Below are 17,586 nucleotides of genomic sequence, written 5' to 3' on the forward strand. Positions count from 1 at the left end.
GAATTCACTGTTAGAGTTGCTGCTCAAAAAGGGAATTAGATCCATGGAGGATAAGTCCATCCATGGCTATTAGCCAAACCGACTAAATGGAGCCTCCATGTTCAGAGGCAGCAATCCTCTGAATACCACACGGGTGGAGGACAACCAGGGGATGCTTTGGCCTTGGTCCCCTGCTTAGTTGGCCACTGAATGAAACAGGACGCTGGGCTAGGCGGACTGTATGCCTGACTCGGCACAGCTGCTTTTACATTATATTCTTATGCCTGCCTCAGCATTCACATTATCTACCGCTGAAGCATGGGCTGCCTCAGAATACATTCTGCCACCATCGTTCATTCATTCTACCATAGCCTGCTTGTCAGGAAGCACAGAGAGGAGCAACTCACATAGGAGCAACTGCCAGGCACGCCTCAATCTAAGACTTGCTTAGTTTAAGCAGTTTGAGTCACAGTATGTTCTACCACATTGTCTTCTATCTAGTCCTATCAAATCAAGTGCTCAAACACCTTTCAGAAGCACTTAAGATTCCATATTTGCAGGTGCAGCAGAGTGATACCCATATAAGCCTAATGCTGCAAATATTTATAGCTTGGGTGCGCGAGCCTATAGGTTCTCGGCCTTTGGCGCATACCTGTGCATTAGAGCCTGTGGTCTTTTGAGTCTCTCTACATGAGATGCCTGAGCACATGTTCATCAAGTGTCAGGAGACGCAATGTTAGCTGGGAAGTGTAGTTTTGAAAGACAGAGCCAGCGGAGATCGCTATGAAGGGGACGGATACTCTCACAGCTCTCCGCTGCCTGTGATATACCGGACAGTCTCCCCTTCTAGAGCCTTTGCCCTGCCACTCTCACTGCTTAAAACTTTGAATTAACTGAACCTTGGCAGGGCAGAGGCTCTGGAAGTGGAGACCCAGAGCCGACGGAGGGCTGTGAGAGAATCTGTCCCCTCCAGAGCGATTTCTGCCAGCTCTGGTGTCTCCTCTTCTGGATCCATCTGCCAGAGAGATTAACCTACTATAAAAAAATTCTTTCAACACACGTATAATGCAGTATCATCTTCACAAAACCACTGCAGTATTATCCACTTAATTTTTCTTTTCTTTTTCAAGCAGGATTGTGAATTGAAGCTATTAAGGTTTTCACACTCTGAAATCAGACTGTGCAGATCACAGATGCTTATGCAGAAAATTCCACCCTCACTGGCAAAGCCCACAAGAGTTTGAGGTGAACAGGCTAAGTTCCTCTTCCAGACAATCAACGTATGCACTCTTAAACCCAGTGTTCCAGACCCAACTATCAGAAGAAAAATAGAATATTTTTTTTAAAAAATTAAGCTACCTACCGACCGCGATTGTTGTGTTTGGAAGGGAACAAATTGACCGGGAGGTGGCAGGTGCGGAGCATGATGCGGGGAGAGATGTGGAGGATGCAAAAGGAACGGATCGCTAGAAATAAGGGGTGGGAAAGCCGCATATGGAACTGGTAGGTGTTGAACAGAACAGGCCTGAAGCATCTGCAAAAGAAAAACATTCACGCTAACACTTCATAACACGTTTATAAAGGCCATCAGAATAAAACAAAGCATAATTTACAGTGTGAGTACTGTTCTGCACAGAAGAAACTGCACCTCACGCATGGTTAGAAGAAGCACAATAGAGAAAGGTATGCTTGTAAACTTGTACAGGCTGCAGAATGGCAATTTTATTTTTAAGAACAGCACACAGAATTACATCATCGTAGCGGCAGGCTTTTTCTCTTAGTCCGAGGTATCATTTAAGGTAGTTTATGTCCAGCTTGGCACATTCAATCCATGCATCTTAAATTACAAGTTACAAAGCTTGGAGAAGGGGGAATTTCCTCCAACACTGATCGACTATCAACTACTGTTATAAGATCTTATTCCACAACTCCCCCAATTTCTATGGTGGTGATGGGTTTTTGCAGGAATACTCATTATGTACATGTCTTATGCTCATGTCCTTCATGACTATTTCAATCATCAAAATGCTGTGCAATATGTTAATTTTAATTAAAATGTCTGTGCATGTCTGCACTCCATATACAGAAACCACAACAGACAGGATAATCTTAGGGAAGTCCTAACCATATTGTCTTAAATACATAATAGACGTTCTGGTTAGGATTCAAAATATCAGCTGGTCATTATTGGTAAAAATCATCCCCCAGTCCCAGGGCTCTAAAATTGTAATAAAGATGAATCAGATATATCTTCAAAATCAAAAGTATTCCACTTTAGAAAGTTAATACTTAAACTACGTATGGAGAAAAAAGGTTTAGATTCTATGGAATATGTATATAAAGCTGCATGTGTATGTAATTTTTCCATCTTCCCCTTTTCCCTAAGACTTCCAAAACACTGAACATTAGGGGACTTACGTGGACAAAGCCACAGGGATGGGAGAGGGGCTGCAGTGAGGAGGAGCTGGACAGTATTACCCTGCCCCCTCTCTGCCATCCCTGTTTATTCATCCACACAAGTTCTACAACATCCAGCATCAGCCTTTTGGAGACTTGGGACTTGGAAAAAGAGGGCAGGAAACTCCACTCCCACATGCATGTTGCATAAATTCCAAGCCATAAAGATTCTCCTTTGAATTAACAATACACAAGACTTCAGCCCCCAATGAAGCGTTCTCCTATTGGCTGCAATCATATTCACACTTCCTTCCGTTGAACTATGTGGGACTGACTTCCAAGTAAACGTGCACAGAATTAGGGCTTCAATACATTCTCTCTGACATTCTGACTTTGCAATGTCTCACACCAGTTTAATTATTTGCCTTCAGAATTAAGTCTACGGAACTACTTACTGGGGGAGGCACACTGCACACAGGGAGATGTTGTCCACTAAAAACCACAGAACACCCTGGGACTTGCTGTGTGTTGCAAGCTGGTATGTGCTGGCCTGTGCAAAGTGGAATACCATGTGGTGCCACTGTGGTCACTGTGTATGACACTGGGACTGTCCCCTGGTGGATCTGTGAAAAGAAGCACAAGGAGCTGTTAGCAGTTTGTGATCTCAGAAAGCTGCTGATTTTTTACAGCATGTAGTCTGTCAGATATCACCTCAACTGAAAGAAAGATTGTTCAATTAAACAAGGCCTGCAGCTTAAGTTTCCTTAATTCACTGCATTTGTTTGCTGAAAGGTAATAGGGTTAGCTGCAAAAGAACACACAACTACTCTTAATCGAGCCCTTAAGAGGAAGCAAGGCCTTAGGAGGATGCATATCCTCCTTACCTGGGTGCTCAGCTACACATTCTGAAGCCCAGGAGACTGATTTCCAAAACCACTCCTCAAAACACATTAAGATATTTTAAGTCAACAGGATTCTATTGATGAACTGCATGCACCAGGCATTACTCATTTTTTATTTGAATTTTTTCCTGATCATGCAGGATCAGAGAAAAAAAACAATGTGTTAACTTACGTTTTGTGTGAGTTATATAAAATGTAATCGATTTCAAGTAAACAGATACAAAATTGTCATACACCACCACCTTTTGAGTAAACCCCGAGAATTCTTATGGGACTTCAGTAAAACCTGAGTATCAAGGTCAAACACTTGTGATGAAAAAGGTACAGGTGGTGACTGCCTCCAAAGAACCTAGGGTTCAAACTGCTTAAGCGCTGAAGGTCAAAGTTCATCACCTTGAACTGTGCCTAAAAGACAGTAAGTGGCTACCGCAGTTCCACAACACAATACAAGAAGTTCCTGGCAGTTCATCATCAGCAACGCAGTATGTAGCACCCTGTATTCACTAGAGCTTCCAAAGGACTTGCAAGGACATCCTCCATACAGCACATTCGGCAAACCTCAACAAGGCTCATTTCAATGATTCTTCTTGGCTATGAACGTTTTACTGCTATTTTCCAGTTTTTAACAGTTGCCTTCTTTGCATTATTTCATTTCTGGTTTTAGCATGGGACATTAATAATGGAAAGCCAGGCAAAAATACTTGACACAAGTAAATGTGCCCTCATCCGACTACAAGGCGAGCAAGTGGAGGTGGCAGTTTCCATCTGATGGTGCTGGTTCTAAGTCTGCAAACCAACCGTCAAACTTTCATTTCCAATCTAAGAACTCCCATGATGAACGGACTTTTAGCTAAAAATATGCAGTTAGGTCAAGGCCAGTGACTGGTCTTTTTTACTATTCAACACGCATATTAAATAGTTAAAATACCTTTAAATATTTGAGTATACCTTTGTTACAGAGGTGCATACACTACAACTTTAACGCACTAAAAGAATTAGCCTTACCAAAACAAGCAACGCACTTCACAATTTCTCAGCTAGAGAGAGATTTTGCTCCTTCACTAAGTTCTCAGCCTGTGTCTTTGGACACACTAGTGTGCTGCCAAGAGCTGCTTCTGAGCTGGGACAAATAAGTTGGGCACAGCACAGCCGGGAGGGGAGGGGAGGGGCCACGGCTCAGGGACAGAGCACCTGCTTTGCATGCCGAAGGCCTCAGGTTCCATTCCAGACATCGGTAGTTAAATGGTTCCATGTGAATTGCCCCAAAACTCCTTGCTCCACAGACCCTGGAGAACCACTGTTAGGATACACAATACTGAGACTCACCTTTTAAGACATATGATGACAGAAAGCTTTGGCTAAATCAGTGTCTGATCCAGCGGTCTTACTTGGTATAAGGCAGCTTCATTAAGTTCATATGTATCCATGCACAGAGAAATTATTCAAGTTCCTTCCAACCACCCTCTGCTAGAAGCAGACTGTTCTGTCACATTTTTGCACCACTATCAGACAACTATTTCCACTGCAGAGAGTTATTTGATTTCAGAGGATAATTTTAGGTGTTGGTCTGCAATAGAACAGCAACATTCAAGTCCAATAGCACTTTAAAGACCAACCAGATTTTCAGAGAATAAGCTTTTGAGAGTCAAAGCTCCCTTCTTTAGATACCTTTAGAGAGCTCAAAAGCTTATACCCTGAAAATCTGGTTGGTCTTTAAAGTGCTACTGGACTTGAATCTTGATGTCAGAGGTGGCACACAGAACCACCATTTACACTGTAAGAAAACAAGGTTGCACTTACCTGTAACTGTTGTTCATTGAGGTCTTCTGTGCAGGCACACATGGGACTGACTGCATTTGCGCAGGCCTACCAACCGGAGGATTTGTAGCTGATTTTTTACCATTAGAGGGCGCTCAATGCCTCCCAGAGCACAGGTGCGGCTGTTTTCCTGCCGAAACAGCCTCCATCCGGGAGGCGCAGCGCCCTCTGCCCCAGCTCCTCTTGCTGACACACTCCTCAACAGGAAGAGCGTCAGCAGGCAGGGCATGTGTGCCTGCACAGAGGACCTCAATGAACAACAGTTACAGGTAAGTGCAACCCTGTTTTCATTGTCAGTCTTCTGTGCATTCCCACATGGGAGATTCTCAAGCTTCTCACCTGGGTGGTGGAGTCCACTCTTCAGCGAAAAATGGATTGCAGCACAGCCGTGCCCACTGTTGTCTCTCATCTGTCGAGGACGTCCAGGGCATAATGCCTCATGAAGGTGTCCTCCAACGACCAAGTCGCTGACCTGCAGATGTCCAACAGCAGGACTCCTCTCAGGAAGGCTGTCGACGTCGCCTGCGACCTCATGGAATGTGCATGGACTCCCAAAGGACAAGGTAAGTTGGCATACCTGTAACAGAGCCTGACAGCCTGCACAACCCACCGTGCAACAGTTTGAGCACTCGCTCTCTTCCCTTTTTGCAGGCCCGCATAGCAAACAAACAGTTGCCTATCTATACAGAAGGCCTTGGTACGGTCTAAGCAGAAAAGGATAGCTCTCCTGACATCCAGGCTATGGAGTGCTCTCTCTGCCTCACCCCCAGGGTTAGGAAAAAACACTGGGAGCAGCAATTCTTGTGTCGCATGAAAACATGACAACACTTTAGGCAAAAAATCCAGCCTAGGCCTCAGGACCACCTCATTATGAATCTTAAGGAAAGGTTGGTCCACCGATAAAGCCGCTAACTCACTGACCCTCCTAGCTGATGTCACTGCGACCAAGGTCACCACCTTCATGGAGAGTTCTCTAAGGTGGCAGGTCGCCATCGGTTCAAACAGGCAAGAAAGCAACTTAGATAGCACCAGCTGTAAAGACCATTGTGGTACTATTCTCCCAAGTCTCCAGAAGAGGAATGTTTTGGCTACCGCTGTTCCAGCCTCGAAGGACTTTCGCTTTCCAAGCTTCAAAGGGATTGTTTTGAGAACTATGGGGGGAGGTTGGGCCTGCTGAGATCTGTTACTTTGTACCTTAAGCTTTGCCTGTCGTTGGTAACAATTCACATGTACCATCCTGAATATTGTATTCAGGCTCGTGGACTATAATGCTTTCTTTCTTCAGTAAACTTTTGAAAACAACGGGCTTTTGTCTGATTGCAGAAGGTAGTCTGGAGTAAGGACATTATCTAGCCACAGTTCTGACATTTTGTTACCAATCCCATTTTTCCAATGCCTAAGCCGGATCAAACGGACTCCAAAGCTGTCCCGCTCAGGGATCCTTTGTTTGACCCGTATGTCTCCCCCGGCTCTCAAGGATTGGAACCTCAAGGACCTGTACCAAGAGGAAACGGCTCCTCTGTTACTACGCTCTACACCCTTGCTCCCAGCAGTGCAGATAACCGGCCCAGAGCTACAGCCGAACCACTGTTTTCCGTACCCACCCCGACGCAGTGGGGCGCGAGACCAAGGGAGACGAGGGAACGGAGGGCCAGTACGATGTTCACGCAATCACAGATGGATAGTCGGCACAGTTTGGAGTCAATACCCGAGCACGCCAGCAGCCAACCGTGGCTCTACTGGAACAGGACAACCGAGCAAACGGAGTGGGAGACGTCCCGCCGCGGTGTCCTAAGCTGGGATTATTCCGAAGTCACCCCGTGGTCGGGGCAACCGGATGTAAGTGAGCACCAGTGGGTGCAACTTCAAAGCAGGACGATTGCAATTGACTCTGGGATTTCAGCAGTCACTGGTTCGGCGAAAGGGATCTTAGCTGCAAGATCCCAAGAAGAACAAAGCATGGAAGAAACCCTGCCTTGGCAACAATCGAAAGCCACGAGACCACATGCAGAATATGTGCCAACCTCGCAGGCTACTGGGTACACGGAACAGGAGGGGGAAAACCCAGACAGAGTGCAAGTTTTGGAGACCAGACTAGCAAGCATGGAGGAGAGTTTAGCCCACGCCGTCCACCTACTATCTGTACTCGTGGTGGGGGACAGTGGCTGAGAACCGCCAGCTGGTCTACCAGACAACAGTCAAAGTTTGTCTACCTTACAAAGCCTTGTGCCCCGCCCCGAGGGCCCTATCCAACCGTGGCCGCAACAGCTGCCCGAAACTGGAGATTCCGAGTCTGATACCGGGGAAAGACCCTGTCCAGAAGACCCGTGTCCTGAGGGCCCAATCCAGCCGTGGCCGCGACAACCTGGAGATCCTGAGCCTGATAATGGGGAAGGGCCCCGTCCAGAAAACCCCTGCCCCGAAGAACCGATCATACCAACAGACAACGGAAGCGGCGGAGGAGGTGGGGAACCGGAACGTCCCGTGAGGCCCGCTTCCCCTGTAGCGCCTCTACCCACGACCCAAGAGAGTGAGCCACCAGTTTTACCGAGAGGGGGTACGCCGCGAATCATACCGGGGACAAGCACGATTGGTAGAGGTACTACTCCCCGGCCACACCAAATGCCGGGACCGAGAGGGACCCTAACACCAAGTCAGCCAATTCCCGGAGGAACTCCGTTACCTCTGCAGCCTATTCCTCCTCACCCATCCCCGTTACAACCGGCACCCCAAGGACCGATTCCCGCTCCTCTGTTACCAGCACCCAGATTGCCGGCACCTCGAGGCACACCGCCAGTCCAGCCAGCACTGTTACGGCCAGCGCCGCTACAACCCATACCTAGAGGGCCTCCCCATCCGATCCCGGGAGGGCCTCCTCCACAACAACCTCAACCTTATCCTCAGCAACCTCCGCTGCCACTACCACCAACACCGCGACAGCCTCCTTTATCACTCGCCCCGCTCGACATTTACCCGACGCCAGCACCAGCTCCCAGGCAAGAACTCCCCATGGGCTGGGTGAAATTGGAAGCTACTTTTGATGGAGACCCATCCAAGTTGGGATTTTTCCTTGTACAAGCGGTACAATTCTTTAATCGATGGGGACACCTTTTCGGAAGTGAGGCCAGTCAGATCGAACACCTGGGATCGAGACTCCAAGGCAAAGCGGCAGACTGGTATGTAGGACTTTATGATATTGGTGCCCACAAACTAAACACTCTGCAAGGGCTTGTCGACGCACTCCGAGCCCAATATGAAGACCCTTTAGAAGAAACTAGAGCTCGGACTGAATTACAGTCTATTAGGCAAGGCAGTATGTCGGCTAGAGACTATGTTACGAAATTCCGACAACTGGCCGCCAAATGCCCAAGGTGTGAAGAATCGACCAAGATAATTTTGTTCAAACAGGGCTTAAATCCCAAGCTATTGGATAGAGCCCTTATGCAAGATAATCCACCCACTCTATTGGGATGGATCCAATTAACATGTGAAGTTGAAAACCGCATGCTAGAAGTCCGGTTAGCGGAACAACAGCAACAGACGGGACAAAGGCGTTCCTCGGTTCTTGTCAGAGGAGGCAGAGGTGCTGGATATGCTACTCGCAGAGCGAGAGATGCTAGATGGCAACAAGGGTTGTGCCTGCAGTGTGGCCAAAGTGGTCATTTTGCGGCGCAATGCCCATACCGGCCTGTGCAAAGACCTCCGCTCCAGCTACGACGTCCAGCCCCCACAGCCTACCAAGCGCCACCGCGCCCAACACCAGCCCCTCGAACAGCGAGAGGCAGAGGAGCCCCACGGAGAAATCCTCCCGAAAGAGGGTTAGAGCTGGAAGAAGTTATGGAATATGATCCAACCGCTCTAACCGGGGAGGAAAATCCAGAGAGTCCCACTTCGGGAAACGAAATGGATCTGTCGTAAAAGGACCCAAACGGCAGATCAAACCTCAGTCAGTTCCTATTTCGAACAGACCCCAAGGGTCCATACTCTTCATACCGGTAACCTTAGTAAACCCAGACAGGAAAATGCACATCCATGTGCAAGCTCTGATAGACTCGGGCTGTTCTAGAGACATTATTGCACCAGCCCTAGTAAATGGATTAGTACTTCCTATCAAAGAATTGGAAACGCCTGTCATCTTTGAGCAAATGGATGGCACTAACATGAATCCAGTCACTACCGAAACCACCCCGGTCATAACCGGCATGGGACAACATTGGGAAATAAGATCATTCGTTATTAGTGCCACTGCCAAATACCCCTTGATCCTGGGAAGCCGATGGTTATGCGATCACAACCCCTACATCAACTGGGCAGAGGGAAGCATCACGTTCACCCATGAGGCTTGCAAAAGTCATCGTTGGAATCAAAATTGGGGTAACAACCCTACCATCACTGAGCCAGCTCTCCTCACCCAGGAAGAAATCAACCAAATACCCAAGCAATACAGAGCTTACACCCAAGCTTTCACAGAAGAAGAAGCTAATACTTTACCTCCTCATAGGAGGACAGACTGTGCCGTGGAAATTTTACCAGGTGCCTCCCTGCCCAAGGGTCGCCTATATCCCATGAGCCCTAACGAAAGGGAAGAACTCCGCAAGTTCATCGACACCGATCTTCAAAGAGGATTTATTCGACCTGCCAACAGTCCGCATGCTGCGCCAGTGCTCTTCGTCAAAAAGAAGGACGGGGGCTTAAGACTGTGCACAAACTTTCGGGGACTTAACGCTGTATCTTCCAGCAACGCCTACCCCATCCCGCTCATCAGAGATCTACTCAACGTCGTGGCTCAAGGTAAGATCTTTACGAAATTGGACTTAAAAGATGCTTACTTCCATGTTTGTATCAGAGCAGGGGACGAATGGAAAACCGCTTTTAACACGCCCCTCGGCAGTATGAATACTTAGTTATGCCATTTGGCCTGGCTGGGGCCCCCTCGGTTTTCATGTCCATGATCAATGAAGTACTGCATGAATTTTTATACAAAGGCGTGGTGGTGTACCTAGATTATGTTTTAATCTATTCGGAAACCGAAGAGGAACACGTGGAACTTGTAAAAAAGGTCTTAACCACCCTAATGTGTAACAAACTGCCCATCAAGCTGTCTAAATGTGAGTTCCACAAAACAGAACTCACTTACTTAGGCTACTGCATCTCTCAAGAGGGCTTGAAAATGGACCCAGGCAAAATACAAGCAGTACAAAATTGGCAAACCCCCGCTACCCGCAAAGAACTACAATCCTTTTTGGGCTTTGCCAACTTTTATAGAGAATTCATTGCAAACTTTGCTCAAATCACACTCCCCCTAACCGAACTGTTAAAAACCAAAGACAAGGGGGACCAAGCCAAAAAACCGAGTGCAAAATTGCCTTAGACACCGGAATGCCAAGCAGCATTCAACCACCTTAAAACACAGTTTATTTCAGAACCCGTCCTACAACACCCTGATGAAAATCGCCCCTTTGTAGTGCAGGTCGACGCCAGCGACACCGCAATTGGAGGCGTATTGTTGCAACGGGGGGAGGACGGGAAGCTCAAGCCCTGTGCCTTCCTTTCCAGAAAATTTTCTGAAGCAGAAAGGAATTGGAATGTTTGGGAAAAGGAGGCTTTTGCTGTAAAAGCAGCTCTCACCACCTGGAGACATTGGTTAGAAGGAGCCCGTCATCCTTTCGAGGTTTGGACGGACCATAAGAATTTAGAGGCCCTACGCAGCCCCCGCCGACTAAATGCCAAGCAGCTGCGGTGGGCGGAATACTTTTCCAAATTCAATTTCACGTTAAACTTTTTACCAGGCAAAACTAACTTTCTGGCCGATGCTCTATCACGCATGCCCCAGCACAAAAGCAAAAGGGAGGAGACAATTGACACCGTCTTTTCGCCTACGCAACTAGGGGGTGTGGTAACCACACGCAGCCGCACAACCCAATCCCCTCAACCCGATCAGGGGTGGAGACAAATACTGAAAGCTGAAGTGGAAAAGGAGGGGGGGGGACGTGCCCAAAGACAAACTGCAACAATCCGATCAAGGGGAATGGCTTTGGGGAGACCGCTTCTATGTACCCAAAAGTTTAAGGAAAGAAGTTCTACAACGCTGTCACGATGCCCCAACGGCAGGCCACTACGGGTACTTAAAAACGCTTCATTTAGTGCAACGCCAATTTTGGTGGCCAGGCATGCGCAAAGACATTTCCCAATATGTAGCGTCCTGCCCCATTTGTCTCAGTGCCAAATCCCACAAAGGCAAACCACCAGGATTATTGCAGCCTTTAGAAATGCCAAGCAGACCGTGGGAAATAATATCTATGGATTTTATTACTGATTTGCCCCCCTCCAAGGGGCACAACTGTATTTTGGTCGTAGTGGATTTATTCTCCAAGCAAGCTCATTTTATACCTTGCACCACTATACCTTCCGCTAGAAAACTAGCTGATATCTTTTTAAAGCACATTGTAAAAATACATTCATTTCCGTCAAAGGTGATTTCGGATCGCGGCGGACAATTCGTTGCCAACTTCTGGCGGGAGCTTTTGCAAATGCTGGGAATTGAACAAGGTTTGAGTTCAAGCCATCATCCGCAAACCGACGGACAGTCAGAAAAAACTAATCAAATACTAGAACAATTCCTCCGTTGTTATATTAATTTCCAGCAAGACAACTGGGTCGATTTACTCCCAATGGCAGAATTCTCCTACAATAACAGTGTGCACACCTCCACAGGGGAGACTCCTTTCAAAGTCGTCTATGGCTTCCACTTCAAACCCTTCCCGTTTGATGCGCTCCCTCCTCCTCCTACAGCATCCCGAGACGTCACAGAATGGTGGGGGGAAGCAGGTCAACAATGGAATCAAATTAAAAAACACCTCGACAAAGCCAAACAGGACTACAAAAAATACGCCGACCGCCACCGTGCGGCTGAATGGGAATTACAACCTGGTGATCTTGTCTATCTCTCCACAAAGAATCTAAAAGTAACCCAAACCAGCCGCAAATTAGCTCTGAAATATTTAGGACCTTTTCCTGTTCGTAAAGTAATAAACAAAGTGACTGTTGCCCTAGATTTACCAAAAAATCTACGCTACGTTCATGATACTTTCCATATCAGCTTGCTGAAAAGAGCTCCTCCAGCAAACCAATGGCACACCCGTGCCCCTCCTATTCCAACTCTAATTGATGATCAGACCCATTACGAAGTGCAGCAAATTTTGGACTCTAAAATAAAACGAAACCAGCTCTTTTACCTCATTCGATGGAAAGACTTTGACTCTGGGTTTGATGACTGGGTGAGCTCTGTGCATGTACATGCTCCTAGACTAGTGAGGGCATTCCATAAACGTTATCCCTATAGACCTGGGGGGGCATCTTAGAGGGGGCAGAATGTCATGTTCAGAATATGATATGCTACGTTCAGGTATACTATTACCAAAGAGACTCCATTTTAATCCTTTCAGTATCATGAGTGCTTTCTTCCCAGGTGCCAGTACGTTCCCACGCAGCTATCTCCAGAAGAGGAATGTTTTGGCTACCGCTGTTCCAGCCTCGAAGGACTTTCGCTTTCCAAGCTTCAAAGGGATTGTTTTGAGAACTATGGGGGGAGGTTGGGCCTGCTGAGATCTGTTACTTTGTACCTTATGCTTTGCCTGTCATTGGTAACAATTCACATGTACCATCCTGAATATTGTATTCAGGCTCGTGGACTGTAATGCTTTCTTTCTTCAGTAAACTTTTGAAAACAACGGGCTTTTGTCTGATTGCAGAAGCTAGTCTGGAGTAAGGACATTATCTAGCCACAGTTCTGACAGTAGGGGGGGGAAAGATTAAGTAGGCCTTTCAGTAGGCCTGAGATTACAGCCAGATAGACCTTAATAGAGGACACAAAGTCCTGTATTCTTCAACTCCAGTAGGAACTCTAGAATCAGGGCTAAAGGACAGGTGAAAGGGTCAGTCTCTCTCTGCATTACCCAGGCCGTAGCCTTCTCCCATTTATAATCATAGGACTTCCTCGCGGAGAGTCTTTTGGCATTCAGGATCACCTCCGCCACCCCAGTCAACAAGCGCCCTACTGCTTCAGCAGCCACACCGTCAGTCTGAGTTTGTCTAGCGCATGGTGACGCGCTCCGTGGCATAGGATCACATCTGGCTCCCTGGGCAGGTGCCAGAAGATTTGGTTCGTCATTTGGTACAGGTGATAGAACCAAGGTTGCCTGGGCCAAAAGGTGTCACTATTATGGCCGACGTTCCATCCGCCTGCATTTTGCTCACCATCGTGGACACTAGCGGGATGGGTGGGAACACATAAAACAGGTGTCCAGTCCATGTAATCTGGAAAGCGTCGCCCAGGGAGCCTGGATCCGCACCCCTTCTGGAACAGAACAGAGGGGCCTTCCTGTTTGCCCTGGTTGTGAACAAATCTACGCCCGGTGAGCCCCATTCTGCAAAGATAGGTCTGATGTACCGGGATCTTACAGACCACTCGTGGGAGTTTGAACCCACCCTGCTCAGTCTGTCCGTGCGCAAGTTGTCTGTGCCCGGTATGCGAACTGCATTAATATGTACGCCATGTTCTATGGCCTACTCCCAGAGGGCCATGGCCTCCAGGCAAAGGCGTCGGGACGTTGTCCCCCCTTGCTTGTTCACGTAGAACATAGCTGTGCTGTTGTCCGTCAGCACCTATACCCTTTTGCCCATGACCATATCTGCAAAAGACATTAAGGCAAAACGTATTGCTTGCAACTCTAACACATTAATGTGCAGAGAAAGTTCATCCCCAAACCACATACCATGGGCCTTCAACATTCCACAGTGTGCGCCCAACCCTGCAGTAGATGCATCTGTGGTAACAGTGATATCTATCTGTGGAGAGCCAAAAGGGGACCCTTGCATTAAATTATCGTCGACTAGCCACCAGCTCAAGCCCTGAAGAACCTATCCAGGGATACTAAATTTTCTCTCTTGGCTGTGAACTGGCACTTTGAATGCAGATATAAACCAGAGTTGGAGCTCCCTCATGTGTAGTCTAGTTATGGGTATGACCGCTGTGGTAGAGGCCATTAGACTCAATGTTGGGGCTGTGACCCACAGCACTTCCATCTTGCTTTCCTCCCCCCACTGTAAATTTCCAGTATTTGTTTTTGTCTGCAGGTTCCCAAGAGCAGCTGGATTCCCAAGACAGTCTTATCAAGAATGGCCGGCCGCAGCGACCTTGGCGTCGTTACTTTCACATTCTATCTTAGCTGGGCTAGCAAAGGGGGGGGGGATTTGGAGGGCTTGATATACTGTTACTGACCTTAGCACATCATTCTCAACAAGAGTTCTGTGTACAGCCAAAGCTTCTCTCAGCCTTTGGATTATCTATGGACATTTGCTTATTCTGAATATATATTCTCTCAATAAAACATACAGTTATGTCCCTATGTTATACTTCCATTCAACCTATCTATAGAGCGGGGTTCATTTTTGTTTCCCATCATGTTTGTTTTTTTTCTTTTATTAATTCTGTCAGTGTGTCCAGTTCTGCCGTCTCTAAGATTTTCTCTATCAATTCTTCTTTTGTTGGTATATCTGTATTTTTCCAATATCTGGAATATACTATTCTTGCTGCTGTTATTATACGGATTATCAAATATCTATTTTCTCTATTTAGCTCCTCCGGCATTATATTTAGTAGGTGCATTTCCGGTTTGAAGGGTATATTCATTTCTAGGACCTCTTGCAGCAATTCATGTATCCCTTTCCAATACTGCTTCACTTTTTTACATAGCCACCATATATGGAAAAAGGTGCCCACCCTTGATCTTCAACAACCACTCCACAGGCAAAAAGGCCTTATTTAGGGAGGCATCTAGGACTGGCCTATAAACTGGACTCGTCTAGCCGGCATGAACCTAGACTTCTTGTGGTTGATGATCAGTCCCAATTCTGAACATGTAGTTAGTGTCAATGACACCTGCCTCTGTAAATCCTCCTCCAACATAGCGGAGATCAACCAAACATCTAAGTATGGATAGATAAAACAGCCCAATGTCCTAAGGTGGGCAACTACTACCACTACACACTTGGTGAAAACCCCAGGGGCTGTAGAGAGTCCAAAGGGAAGTACGTGGTACTAAAAAATGTTACCCACGCACACAAAACGCAGATACCTCCTGTGGGAGGGATGGAAGGCAATGTGGAAATACGCATCCTTTAGACCAATCACTGCGAACCACACATTTGGGGGTAGCAGGGTCAGCACCACACTTAGCGTGGTCATCCTAGATTTCTGCATCTCTATAAACTCATTTAATTGTCTCAAATCTAGGATGGGTCTGAAACCTCCATCTTTCTTTTCCACCAGGAAAAAGTTCGACAGGTTTCAGCCTGTCTCCAAAAACTGGCTCAGAGTCCCGATCTAATCATTACTGCTTTGGCACATTCTGCTGCTGATCCTTGGCAGGTTTGGGCTGGGAGCCCAATTGGGCCCTGTATCTGTACTTCCTCTTGGAAGAGCCCCCTTGTCTTGCTTGGTAGGGACGATTTTGTGGATATGTGTAGGCAGGATAAGGATGGTAACAATAGGACCTGCCCCTGTAATAAGGCTGCTGCCTATACTGCGACTTCCCAGAGCTCTGCTGCATTGGCGGGAGGACACCATAGGACCTGGCTGTCAACCTATCCTTTCTTTTCTGTGAAAGGTACTCATTGGTCTTCTCCGAAAAGAGGGACTTTCCCTCGAAAGGGAGGTCTTCCACTCTATTCCTGGTGTCAACCGATAATGCTGTAGACCGAAGCCAGGCGTGTCTTCGGAGGACAATCGTCGAGGTCAGTGCCCAGTTGCTGAGTCAGCTGTGATCCTGCCAGCATTCATTTGGCGTCTTGCTAGCCACAAGGCTTCCTCCCTTATCACTTTGGCCAGTGGTTTTTGAGATCTTTGGGAAGCCTGTTGTGGAAGGCCGCTGCCTTCCCCACAGGAAGATCTGGTAGGCCGCCATCATTGTGGCGTAGTTAGATATTTTGATGGCCAGGGCAGCCGACACGTAAATCTTCCTCCCAATAGCGTCCAGCTTCCTCCCCTCCTTGTCCGAAGGTATGGAGTGTGATCCTTGTCTTTGGCAGGACTGCATCTCCTCAGTCACCAACGACGAAGGAGGGGGATGCACAGAAAGGAAAGGACACAAATCGTCCTTTGTCTTATAAAGTGCCTCTACCTTCTTAGCCAACGGCGGGTTAGAGGCAGGCTTCTAACACAGGGAGGTGATGAGGTCCATGAACCCCTTGATCACAGGGAAGGTTACGTTGGCTGCAAATCCAGAGTACAGGTACTGCAGAATCTTGTCCTTAGGTTTGGTGTCCAAAGATGTAATGTCAATCTCCAGCACCTTGGCCATATGCTGGAGCAATTCAGTATAGGACCTGAAGTCCTCAGTAGGAGAATGCTCACCAGAATTCCCCAAGTTCTCGTCGAGGGATGGATCTGAAGGGCCCTGTCTCATTCTCAGAATCATCAGGTTCCGCATCTCAGAGCTGATAGTTTATAGCAGACTCCAGAATAGAGTGGGATTGCCTTGGTGGTTCATAGAAGGATCCATAGGAGAACACGGACTCTGCGTGAAAAGGCTCTCCAAGGTCTATGTCTGGACAGAATCTTGAGGAGCGCCCACTGGAGGAGCCTCTTGAAGAACGAGAGTGGTGACCGAGTCGTCCACACGACTTGTCCCTCGAGATCTCCTTCCTTCATCGAGGATGTAATGGAGAATGACCTGGACCTCGGTGAGGGGGTTCTCAGGGGTTGCACGACCCCCAGATCTGAAGGTTGTCAGTTCCGCACCGGTGCCACCCTGCTCGACATTTTACAAGAGCAGTGCTTAGTTATAGCCTTCTTCCTCGGTGGTTCCGAGGTGATCGGATCAGATGCTGGGGTCAAGGCTTGAGCCTGTGCCAGAGTAGGCATCGAGGGCATTAAACAAGTCTGCCAACATTGAACAATGGCTTCAGGCTGCCTGTGGATCCAAGCGTGCGGGTGATCTCGGCTCCGACGGTCGCTTACAGTTCTGACCTGAGTCGGGTTGACCTGATGGCTCTCGCGATGGCATTCAGATCCAAGTAAGCTCAAATTGAGATGATTGGGGGTCAGGTTCGGAACAGACTGTCCCGCAGAACTTTTGGCTGGGGCTTCCGTGGCCTTAGGCTTTGGGCTTTCGATGGCCATGGCTTTCTTCCAGAGTGCTGCCTTTAAACAGGAAGACCACTCTGCCCTCGCCTTCAGGGTGAAAACCCGGCAGATCTTGCAAGCCTGATCATTATGCCCCTCACCCAAACAAAGAAGGCAAAGTGAGTGCCCATCCATTTTTGCCATCTTAGAGAGAGGTTTGGTAGCACCAGCTACCAAACCTCTCTCAGCAGTGGCAAAAGAGGAACTGGGGGCAGGGGGTGCCGCGCCTCCTGGATAGAGGCTGTTTCGGCAGGAAAACAGCCGCGCCTGTGCTCCAGGAGGTGTTGAGTGCCCTCTAGTGGTAAA

General features: G+C 47.7%; 1 protein-coding gene across 2 annotated transcripts in view; it reads right to left on the bottom strand.

The window, feature by feature from the left end:
* RNF38 (ring finger protein 38) overlaps positions 1-17,586 on the bottom strand; it is a 153,701-nt gene that overhangs the window by 37,618 nt on the left and 98,497 nt on the right. For both annotated transcript variants that reach the window (XM_054986254.1, XM_054986255.1), the window contains exons 5-6: positions 2,832-2,999; positions 1,343-1,513 (exon numbers count right to left, since the gene is read on the bottom strand). In XM_054986254.1, the coding sequence (XP_054842229.1) occupies positions 1,343-1,513; positions 2,832-2,999 (339 nt within the window). The remainder of the gene's footprint in view (positions 1-1,342; positions 1,514-2,831; positions 3,000-17,586) is intronic.

The sequence above is a fragment of the Eublepharis macularius genome, chromosome 8 (genome assembly GCF_028583425.1).
Source record: "Eublepharis macularius isolate TG4126 chromosome 8, MPM_Emac_v1.0, whole genome shotgun sequence".
Taxonomy (NCBI): domain Eukaryota; kingdom Metazoa; phylum Chordata; class Lepidosauria; order Squamata; family Eublepharidae; genus Eublepharis; species Eublepharis macularius.